This window comes from Magnolia sinica, chromosome 15 (assembly GCF_029962835.1).
Source record: "Magnolia sinica isolate HGM2019 chromosome 15, MsV1, whole genome shotgun sequence".
NCBI lineage: Eukaryota > Viridiplantae > Streptophyta > Magnoliopsida > Magnoliales > Magnoliaceae > Magnolia > Magnolia sinica.
In genome coordinates this window covers 77,204,444-77,216,672 of record NC_080587.1, presented here as the reverse complement: position 1 = coordinate 77,216,672, position 12,229 = coordinate 77,204,444, and the positions used below count along the sequence as shown (strand labels likewise).

General features: G+C 39.0%; 1 protein-coding gene across 1 annotated transcript; it reads left to right on the top strand.

Moving 5' to 3' along the window:
• Window positions 1–6,147: 6,147 nt before the first annotated feature.
• On the top strand, window positions 6,148–9,305 carry LOC131227746 (pectinesterase-like). Its single transcript, XM_058223548.1, has 3 exons — window positions 6,148–6,513; window positions 7,328–7,903; window positions 8,501–9,305. The coding sequence occupies exons 1-3, from the start codon at window positions 6,189–6,191 to the stop codon at window positions 9,187–9,189; spliced, it is 1,590 nt and encodes a 529-aa protein (XP_058079531.1). The 5' UTR covers window positions 6,148–6,188; the 3' UTR covers window positions 9,190–9,305.
• Window positions 9,306–12,229: the final 2,924 nt, after the last annotated feature.

Here is a 12,229-nt window from a genome sequence, read left to right as displayed (position 1 = left end):
TCTAATGCGGACGGCCAATGACCGTCTCAAATGACCGCATATATGATGGTCCACGACCGTCTTAAATGATTTCTGGACGTTTAAATTTAGAGACGGTTTACGGCCGTCTCTAAAGTGTCTTTAAACCAAGCAATTTTAGAGACGGTCCAGAACCGTCTCAAAATCCGTCCTTTCTTTCCATTTTTCACGTAGTGTATGTTTATTTGTCATCCAACCTGTTTCGTAATATTAGAATGACATGGATGAAAACATAAATATCAGCTTGATTTAGAACTTATATGGCCATGGGAATTTTTCACATAGACGTTTAATTCATCAATCATGGTACACCCGTACAAGTTTACTCGGTACAAAATCGGCTTTTAAAAAAACATGAGGCAAATCCAAAACTCAATTATGCCCCACCATAGGTTAAAAAGTGGGCAAACAAATGCCCACCGTTGAAACATTCCTGGTGTCCATCGTGATGTTTATTTCCCCATCCAGACAGTTCATAAAGTCATTCCTATAAAGGTGAGCAAAAAACACAAAAACATTAATAGCCTGATCCAAAACTTCTAGAGCCCATGAATGTTTCAATGGTGGAGGTTTAATCTAACCTCATTGTTTCCAGTCATGCAACCAACTTTAGTTTTTGGATTTGCCTCATTTTTTGTATTATATTCTAATTGATCCAGCTGAGAAATAAGATGAATGGGGTAGATTTCTCACAAACATCATTATAAGCCCCGCTTAACTACCTGTTACAAGAAGTTCTTGCAAAAGGCTTTGGCAAGCAATCCACGGTGGGTTGACTCGGAAGTCCTCCAATCGATACAAACACTAATGTTAAATTTCATTTGAACTGGATTTGAGAGCTAAATTAGATCTTTCCTATGTATGGATGGGAGTAGGCCGATGTATTTTGGGTGTAAAAAATTTAAAATATTTCAAAGGCATGATAAGATCATTTAGATGAAGTGGGAGTAATATTTTAGGAATTAAAAGGGTGTGTTAGTTGTCTAAGATACAATCCATATTTCACCGGTAAAAAAGCTTTTTAAATACCTTAGATTTTATCAGCAGTGTGTTTGGTTAATTTTACCTTGTACAATAATAACCTTATCTCAAAGGGGCTTTTTAAATAGCTTAGATTTTATTAGCAGTGTGTTTGGTTAATTTCACCTTTTTCAATAATAACATTATCTCAAAGGCTATTTATTTAGGACACTATTGAGTTTCTCATTTATAAGATTGACAATAATATATTAAAGAGGTGGGAGATCAGTAGAAATCTTAACAACACTTGTATTCCAAAGGCAATGTAGGTTATAGTGTTCGTACTTGCTTTGGGTTATTTAGACATTCAATTCACTGTTTTGAATTGTCTAGTAAGTCCAAAGTACATTTTATGAGCTACCATGCAAAGATGATAATGACTAGATGGCCCCATCCATTCCTAGTTTGTCTTTATTTTTGGAGCCATCCTTTTTGTGAGCCATGGATTACCCCAAAAAAGTGACTCATTGGAATCATAAGCATGCATGGGTGGAACATGTGATGTTGCCTACACCGCTAATAGTGGTGGTGTGGTGGTGTTGGGCCTTGTGGGGCCCATTGTGATGTATGTATTTTATATGCACACTGTCTATACATTTTATCAGCTCATGAACCCATAAATTAAAACAGATCCAAAGCTCAAGGGGACCAAACCACAGGAACAATGGTGATTGAATGCCCACCAGTAGAAACTTCTTGGGGATAATAAAAGTTCTAGATCAAGCTTATATTTGTGTCTTTCCTTCACTGAAGTATGTATGACCTCATCAACAAGTTAGATGGGAAATAAACATTAAGTTGGGCCCTAAGAAGGTTTTAATTGTTTGTGTTATTATCCCTTTTGTTCTTTTTGTGTGGTCAACTAGAGCTTCGGATTTATTTTATTTTTGAGTTCATGCCCTAACTTCCAACACATCATCAAAGGTGGTGTGGGCAACACATATGTTCTATTTCCATCATAAACAATCTATAGTGGGCTCCAACAAATAAATTGATTAAATAGTTGAATTAATAAACCTATTTGGTGTAAATGATCTAAACCATCTGATCATATAGTTAGATTGTCAAAGTGATATAATATTTGCATGGTGGCCCACAAAATTATGTTGGACCTATATATATATATATATATATATATATATATATATATATATATATATATATATATATATATATATATATATATATATATATATATATATATATATATATATCCTATGTTAGTGCACTAGTTCTGACGGAAATGGCCCCAAAACTGAGGTTGTCCAACGACAAAAACAGCATTGATGGGGAAGACACATGCCTACTGTGTTCTGGAAGAATAAATCAACAGATTTGGCATGATGACCTCCCGATAGTACTAAGTTTGTGATGGTGCATTGGAGATTTAAAGTTGGGGTGATGATGCAGATGGGGTTGCAGACATATTGATGGCTAGAAAGCGAGATGCTAACATTAGAGACAGTGAAAATGAAAGATTAGATGAATGGCCCGATTAAGAGATGGGCTTTGAAATATGTTATTTCAAAAACCATATTTACAATAATTTAACTATATTTTTCATTAATGAGAATAACAAGAATATATAGAAGAAGTGGGAGATCTGTAAAACAACTTAATAAATATACATATATCCATTTATATAATTATCTATGGTATATATGGGAAGTGATACGTGTATAATTGTACATACGTGTCATATACTCTTACAAATAGTATAGCAAGATGTGAGCTTTGATTTTATCCATAGCCTTTGTGTCCTCTTAATTTCTTCATACGAATAACTAGTAAGGTTGTTAATGGACTGAGCTTGGACCTAGCAGAATCAAAATTTGAGTGGGGCTGGGTGTAATAATTCCAAAATCTATGCTAATGCTAAAGCTAACCGCAATCTTGGCCTATTGATAGCGGTAGCTAGTAACTGGCATCCACTCTCCTCCTCTTTGCCCTCTTTGCATGCAATATGCATGAAGCATATTACTAGGAACCTGTTCAACATATGCCCTATAGGGCCCACCATCATCCACTTGTACATCCATTGTATTCTGTCCTGTTAGTAGGTCAGCTTGAAATCAAGGCAAATAGGAGAATCAAGCAGGCTTACAGTACATGAAGGAGCGAGGATGGATAGCTCATTGTTGTAACTATCATGTTTCCTCTCTCTCTCTCTCTCTCTCTCTCTCTCTCTCTCATACATACACATATGCATGACCTTCCTAGCTTTGTGTCCTTTTCTCTCCTCTCTTTTCTTTGTGTGCATTGGATGGGAAGTAGATTGTCTTACCCCTGCCTGTCTCTAACCACGAATGGATAGATTGGTGTGGGAGCCCACTGCGTTGTGTTTATTTATCCCTTTTCTCATGTCATTTTAAGGCGTGACCCAAAATTGAAGTAAATCCAATGCCAAGTAGACCACACCACAGATGACTCTTACATTTAATGCAATTCAAGCTTAATATTTTTAGAATGTTGGATCTACCTTATTTTTTAGTCTCATACCTTAAAATGATATGAGAAAAGGGTTACAGATACATCACGGTGGCCTCCATACAAATATGCTGGTTCGTGGCTAGAGAACTGTGTCCTACCCGTCTCTAGCCACGGACAAGAAGATCTATGGAGAGACCCACCTTGATATATCTGTTCATATATCCACCTAGTTCTTGATTTTAATGCACCTGTCACCATCATTTGGGCGGCTACCTGATTTTAGAATTTACCCATCTACTAATATTTACGGTGGTAAATGGTTAACCAAATAAGCCCTAAGATTAGTTGGACTATTTTTGTCTATTCTTTTTCTATCCATCCATTTAAAAGCTACTAATTGACAGCAAGGAACACCCCGTGGATGAATCACCTTGGATTCTCTCAATCCACAGATGGAGATTGGTTCATCACATCAACTATCTGAAATACACGATGATGGCCCCACGTAGGCGAACTGAAAACACATGGATGCTATGCATGCCCTCATATGAGGTATCATGTGTATGCACCCCCAATAAAGGACACATTGAATTACAAAATCTTCACCGTACATGTATAGTTGAGGGCCATGATCAAGAGGAAAGAGATATGAGTAGCCCTTTTAGACCCACCACCATACATACATTCAAGAGTAGATAACATTGATCTGTGACATATCATCTGAAATATATCATTGTTAGACTTTTCAACGAACAAAATGCCATGGCAGAAGCTTCTCCAACGGTCCATTTGCCATGCAACGGTTCCCATCACTCCCTCGAGTAATTTCTTACCTTGCACATACACTTCTCGTTCGCTGACCTTGTACAGAGCTATGTATATATATATATATGGGGGAGTGGATTAGGTGCGGCCCCGGCCTCACCAAGACAGTGTGGCTCTTACCGTGGGGCCCACCTTGATGTATGTATTTCATATCCACACCGTCCATCCATTTTTCCAGATCATTTTATGGCATAATCTCAAAAATGAAAAACATTAAATTTTCATGTGGACCACACCATAGGAAACAGTCGTGATTGATCATTAATGGACAACATAAGTTTTGGATCAAGATGATACTTGTTTTTTACCCTCATCCAGATTTATGTTACCTTATCAACGGGTTGGATGGTGAATAAAAATTACACTGGGCCGTAGGAATTTTTAATGGTAGGGCGTTTAATCACCACTATTTCCTATGGTATGGTCCAACTGATATTTCAATCTTATTCATTTTTTTGGGTATGCCCTAAATGATCCGCAAAAACAGATGGACGGCGTTGATATAGAATACATGCATCAAGGTGGGCTTGTTGGTAAGGGCCGCAGTGTCTTGTGTGAGGACGGGGCCGCACCTAATCCGCTACCGTATATATGTGTGCACGGTAAAGTTTGAATGATTTCTTTTTGTATTTTTAAGCCCACATTAGCGTATCATGCAGCCAATCTACATTCTGCCTTTTGTGCCAACGTGGGCGTGATCCAAGACGTGGGTTCCACCATGCAGATGGCCTTGCCAGAAAATCATGTCGGTCCACTAATCGGGTAGGTTTTAATGAAACAAATGGACTCTCACCCGGGTGGTAGACTCCCTAGAGTTTCAACACCGGGTCAAGGGTTCGAGTACCCACGGTGGTGAAATCCCACGGCGTGCGTGTGTGGGGGTGTGTGTGCGTATGTATAAAAAAAAACGAAGAAGAAGAAATTGGCCATGTTTTGAAGCTTTCGATTTGTTTCTAGGACTGTGGCACACATGATGAGTCGACCAGAGTTTTTTTTTTTTTTTTTCTTTCGGTCCATGGGATCCACCATGATGTGTGTGTTTTATCCATACCATCTATCCATTTTGCCAACTCATTTTATGGTGTTAGGCTGAAAACGAGGCAGATCCAAAGCTGAAGTGGACCATACCACATGAAACAGTGGGGATTGAATGCTCACCGTTGAAAACTTCTTTGGAACCACGGAAGTTTTGGATCAAGCTGATTTTTGTGTTTTCCCTTCATCAGATCTGTATGACCTCATGAACAGGTTATATGACAAATAAACATCACGGTGGAGCCTAGGAAAGTTTCAACGGTGGACATCATTATCCCCACTGTTTTCTGTGGTGTGGTCCATTTGAGCTTTGGATATGCTTCAATTTTGGGCTCATCCCCTAAAATTAGCTGGAAAAATAGATGGACAGTGTGGATAAAACACATCCATCATGGTGAAGCCCACAGAGCTTTGAGATCAGCTTGCTGGCTGATGTTATGGTCACCAGCCAAACCGCATCCATTTGGTAGCTGTTTAGTTTCAATCATCCATTTGTTAGCTCCATCCACAGCGTTCTGACAACTTGGACGGTCTGGATATACGTAAACAAGTGCCATACATGTAGATGATAGATCATCACCATTTCTATCTTTGAAATGGTACTAAACTATCAAAAGAATCTAGACTATCATGCATATAATCTACATTTTCCAGCGCAAGCTAGCATAAAATTCCATGGACATCCGTACCCAATTCATATGTCATGGGCCATGATAATAGACCACTGACCTAACATGAAACACCTTTCCATGCACTAACGCCAAAAGTTCACTCCTTATAAATTCCATCCTGGCCAAGCCACAAATGTACACTTGTGGGGTTCTATACAAGCAATTGAACGAGCTTTCTCTTTATTGGGAATGGAAAAAATCCCAATCTCCATAATTTTCCCAAGTGGTGTAGCCATGTGGTCTGTTTTTCTCTTGTTTTCTGCCTCAGTAGTAGGAATTTCCTCTAGTCCTGACACCCACATAGAGAATTCTAAAGAGAATGTGCATAGGGAGTGTGGTTACACTAGATATCCTGACCTCTGCATGGACACCTTGTTAGGGTTAGGGCACCAACATGGTGATATTTTGCCTGCCCTAGTTGAAAAGATTAGAGATGAGACCAAGATGCCCACGTCAAATCCAAGCCACAAGCAAGTGGGCCTACTAACGCAACGTGCCCATGTTTCCACCATAGGTAGGAATATCTCTTTTAATCCTTGCTTTTTCTTAAAATGGTTGTGTTTTATTCATGATTTTAATGGTTGGATGTGTATGTATTTACATGTATTAATGTATGTTTTCATGTATATATATGTATGCATGTATTTTTAATATATAGACATGTAGATAAAGGTATCTAGCGGTTTGTAAGGCAGTTCGTGTACACGCCGCCACATATGCCGGAGTGCCACATAGGCATGAGATCCAATCCTTCCATCACGTGGGTCTGGCCGTATAGATCCTCTCGCCAAAAAATCAAATTGAGTGACAGTGTTAGTAATGAGTTGCCATGGTTCTTTTCATCCACCACTTTTTTGTGAGCTGTGGCCCACCGGCTGAGCGGATCGACCTGATTATTTTTTCAAGACAATGAGAATGATCAACCCATCTTATGGACGGATTAGATCTCACGTCCGTGTGCAACTCTGGCACATATGAGATACTGGGTATGCGTACATGTACTTTATATGTGCGTGCATCTCTTTTTCTTACGCTCATATATGAAATTAAGAGGTACAGAATCATGAAAGATCTTTGCCCGTTGATGATCATTTTCCCACTCCTAAGAACATGATATGGTACAACTGATGTGCACCTTATTATATATGGTTCCATCACATGTGTTGGACATGATATGGACATTCCAATCATCAATCAAGGCCGTCCATCCATTTCAGCAAACGGTTGATAGCCCATTCGACGCAATAGGAACAAGAGATCGAATTGGTTTACATTTCATTTTAATAAACATATCATCTAATGGGCCAACCTTTTGCATTTGTACGTAGGAGACTGTGAGGAGCTTATGGAAATGTCTGTCAAACGACTCAACCAATCTCTCTATGCTCTCAAAGACTCTCCTTCAAAAAACAAACTAAACATCCAAACATGGCTCAGTGCTGTGTTGACGTTTCAACAGTCTTGCAAAGACTCAGTCAAAGACTTCTCCGACGACCTTGTTTTGCAAATTTCCGGCGAGATGGACCATCTATCCAAGCTGGCTAGTAATGCTCTAGCCCTAGTCAACCGTATTTCCGGCCACCGGAAAAATACTACCAGACCCGACGGCAATTTTCCGACGTGGGTGTACCGTAGAGATCGAAAACTGCTACAGGCAACTGTAATACATGCGGATGCAGTGGTGGCGCAAGATGGGACAGGTAATTACCGGACAATCTCCGAAGCGATCAATGCAGCTTCTGGCGGACGGTATGTAATTCACGTGAAATCGGGTGTTTATAAGGAGAAGATCCACATAAACAAGGATGGAATTACATTGATCGGTGATGGGAGGTTTTCAACACTAATCACCAGTGATGATAGTGCCGCTGGTGGCAATAAAATGGCTGGATCGGCAACACTCGGTATGAGTTCCTTTGACTAGCTAGAAATTTTATTTTTTATTTTGTTAATTTCATGGTTTTTTCTAAAACCACTAATCAATGGTTTGGCCCACCAGATAGACGACCTGAATTCATCTATGGTAGAACCATAAGTGGTCAATTGCAATACTCTAGCTAATGAACCTAAACGGCTTCATTGTGGCAAATTTGAGAAATTAATTAAGCTACCGCACAGAAAAAAAAAAAAAAAAAACATCAATGACCATAATCTCCTTCAATCCAGACCTTACAAAACAGTGGGGCCCACCGTGGATAGAGCAGAATAAAAAACTCACACTGATCAAACAATCTTAACCGTCTAATTTCCTCATTGAATTTGGATTCCAGATCATTTTCTTTCTTATTTCGATTTGACGGCCACCAATTGGAAATCAAGGGTAACTGATCAGTATGATTTACCAGCTATGGTCCATCTACAATACGTAGGCAAAAGCCATCATGGAGAAACATTGGTTTTGTCTCCTGAAGAAAAATACTACCAAAAAAAAAAAAAAGAATTTTCATTAGAGTTCTTCTTGTGTTCTTCATCTTCTCATCTCCCACTTCTCAAACATACAGCTGTTTCTGGTGACGGATTCATCGCACAAGATATCGGATTCCAAAACTCTGCTGGACCCGAAGGCGGCCAGGCCGTTGCTCTTAAAATCACATCCGACCGTTCAGTTCTCTACAGATGCAGCATCCGAGGCTACCAAGACACCTTATATGCACTCGCACTCCGTCAGTTCTACAGAGACTGTGACATTCATGGAACCGTTGATTTTGTCTTCGGAAACGCAGCTGCCGTCTTCCAAAACTGCTACCTCATTCTCCGTCGACCTCAACACAAAGCATACAATGTCATCTTCGCAAACGGAAGATCAGACCCTGGCCAAAACACAGGCTTCTCCATCCAAAATTGCAAGATCATGGCTAGCTCTGATCTTTCACCATTCAAGCATTCAATCCCATCCTACTTAGGAAGACCATGGAAGATGTATTCAAGGACGGTGATCATGCAATCAAGCATCGATGATGCCATTGCACCCAGAGGCTGGATTGAGTGGGAGGGAAGTTTCGCCCTTAAGACACTGTATTTTGCTGAGTATCTGAATGTTGGACCTGGGGCTGGTACCTCTAAAAGGGTACAGTGGCCTAGCTATCATGTCATTGGGTCTGAAGAGGCTGGTAAATTTACAGTGGGTCGGTTCATCGGTGGAACTTCATGGCTTCCTTCCACAGGAGTAACATTCTCTCCGGGGCTTTGATTTGGATTGAAATGTTTTTACGATGTGGGTCCCTATCGGATTTGATGATGGATGAAGTTGGGATTTACGCTTTCAAATGAAAATAAAATAAACATGGCTAATAGATAGATGTGTGAGATTTCTGTGATGAAAGGAATGTATAAAAATGGTATATAGCTTCTTGTTGTTGTTGTTCTTCACAAAAATATACACATTGTTTTCAGCATTATTAAATATTTTAAAGTATATATATATATATAAAATGTGAGCTGTGAAAGTTAAAAAAGAAGTTTGAGTTGTGCCAATTCGAGTTAGGTTTTGTTGATTTTTTTTCCCTTGTTATGTCTAGTTTTTCTGAGTTTTTCAAGTCGAGTTGGGGTTTTCTCAAGTTCTGACTGAGTCGTGATTGGATCGAGTTTTTTGAGTCTTTGTGAAATCTAATTAAGTCCAGTGGAGCTGGGGTTTTCCTAGTTTTTAAACTATGCTTTGATTCTCCGGCGGAATGTGATTGATGATTATACACATTTGATATTTTTCATTTCTAATCGATCATCCAATGAGCATTCAGTGATGTAGAGCGGGTCGTGGACACTTTCATGACCAAGATGGATCAGAAAAGGTCCAGTTGACGACAAAAGTGATCCAAACCGTTAAAACTTAAAATGGACATATCTTGCAAATCAGAATGAGCTATTGGACGTACCATATATGATTTTGGGTAGGACAAACCCAACCTGGCATAGCCGGGTTGCCCAAGCCGAATTTGCGAAATACCATCAAATCAATCGTCGAATCCCTGTTTTAATTTCGCTTTACTATTTATAATAACTTTTAGTTTGATTATAACTCTTCATCAATTTGGCTTTAAGAGTTGCATCCAACATGAAAAATGCTTAGAATAATTAGGAGAACAACATGGTGAAGCCAAATAGGATACTTACTTTTTTTAGCTAAAAACCATGCGCACTAGTAGGAATCACGACCGTCTATAAATAGTAAGTTTACTATGTATAGTAAGTCGTGCTTTCTAAGAGTTTTAGTTGTAGTTTAATTCTGAAACTTCTCCCTAGGATTTGTAACCTTATTTAAAGAGCTATAAACTCATTTTTCATCATCAATAAAATTATTTCGAATATTTTAGAATTATTTTTATTTTCTTTTCCTCATGGATTCGAAATTTCTCTATGAGGAGTCCAGAGAAGTTCCGTACATTTGGAACGGTTATCCCCCTAGAGGAAGACGGTGCTCGACCTCACGTCCTTCCTTGTGTCATCCAGTGATCTAATATCTTAACAATCAAATATAATAGCTTTTAGTTCATAAGGCGTTTGCCTAGCTTAATGAATTTCACATAAAGTAACGAGAAGTTGCCACATGTCGACACATTCGTAAGAGACATCAATACTTATCTCTCGATCATGCCTACACTTGAAAAGGCAGTCAACTCTAGCAAGGCATGTGACTGACACATGCAAGACACTTGTGACCCCTCGGCATGTTATAAGAATTTCTAAACAATCTACTAATGCTGGATTTTTCGCAGTCCAATATACACATGGCATGGCTATTGCAGATTAACTTTGAAAGGAAAAATTTTCATTCGAGAAAGGAAAAATTTTCATCCGAGACTCTCCTATAAGCCATTATGAATTAGGAATACGGAATGAAAAGTCATTAAAAAATAGAAGCAAATCATATATGATAGCAATTACAAGTAAGAATTTCAAATCCTAATAGGATAAGGCCATTGCGTAATCGGAACATAAGGCACGAAGACTTACACACAGCTATCGCCTCTCCAAATGTATAAAAGCAGCACTTGCGGACCTTGCCAATAACAATCAACCTAGGACTTTATATATTTTTCTACATTGTCTTTATCTATTGTTTACATTTATTAATTTAGCTTCTTAACTTAGTCACTCCATTTCAATTAATTTGAGTTAATATTCAGCACACATTCCATTTCTAAGTGGCCGCATATCAAGCGCCACATACAACCCAAGTATCGTATAAGTCCCTTCCATAGAAAATCGTTCCTTAAAAATGGTTGGTTATGCTTTTCAAAAGATTAGATCTCAATTACAAAGATAATGTATAGAATTCTTAACCATACATTTAATTTAGAACTTATATAAATGAATTTGGGTCCCACCGTGTACGGACCAGATTGGAAGATAAAAAGTGGTCGGTGCCATTTCTAGCTGTAAGTAGCTTTTGATGCATCAGAACGGAAAAAGTGTCCTGATTCACACATTCCTTGAAAGTGAAGGCCATTCTTGGCTGATTCATGCCTTAGGTCTTATGGGGCCCACACCAGTGGTGGACAATCCAAAATCCTTCAAGATTGGAAGATCCTAGACATAAAATATTTTGACCTTTCTAATAGAAAGGTGGTGGACAATCCAAAATTCTTCAAGATCGGAAGATCCTAGACATAAAATCTTTTGACCTTTCTAATGGACGGTTGATTTTTTTTTCCCTTAACTGTCTATTTGATGGACACTGTTCGAAGGGTTATAGGAACTTGTAATCTAGAAGATTTTCTGCGAATTTCCTGTCCACTTTACGACCCATAAGACCAACGGTCTGGATCAACAAACCAAGCATCCTTCGACAGATTGAAAGGCTAGGTTTGTGTGACCAATCAGACTTTTGGGGCATGGTCCATCCATAGCAGTTCCTTCAACAGATTTAGATCACTGAATCGTAGGCCCACTTGCACAAACCGAAAATCTATAAATCAAACTTAAAGCCTCTAGGTTCACGACTGTTGAGTTTTGATTAGAGTGTTTGCTCATCATGGTGAGGTGCACCTGATGTTTGGCCCCAGATACAAACCTACGGTTGTCAGTCCTTCCTCATAGTTCCTAGTGCTGTAGCCCACCTAATTTATGGCCCCAGAGAATATCGACTAGGGGTTCACCAGATGGACGGAGTGGATGTCATAAACAAGATGGTGGGTCCCACCGGAGCTCAGGTGTTATACGCACTGCGTACAACAGGTGTGTTGTAGAGGATTCGGGTCCACCAAGTAGCATTTGAGAAAACAATATTCTGA

What these genes read in the sequence shown, in the direction of transcription:
- LOC131227746 (XM_058223548.1), top strand. Translation starts at nt 6,189, where the DNA reads ATGGAAAAAATCCCAATCTCCATAATTTTCCCAAGTGGTGTAGCCATG. An exon ending in TGCCCATGTTTCCACCATAG is followed by an intron (nt 6,514 to 7,327) that starts GTAGGAATATCT and finishes ATTTGTACGTAG; the next exon opens with GAGACTGTGAGGAGCTTATG. An exon ending in GGCTGGATCGGCAACACTCG is followed by an intron (nt 7,904 to 8,500) that starts GTATGAGTTCCT and finishes TCAAACATACAG; the next exon opens with CTGTTTCTGGTGACGGATTC.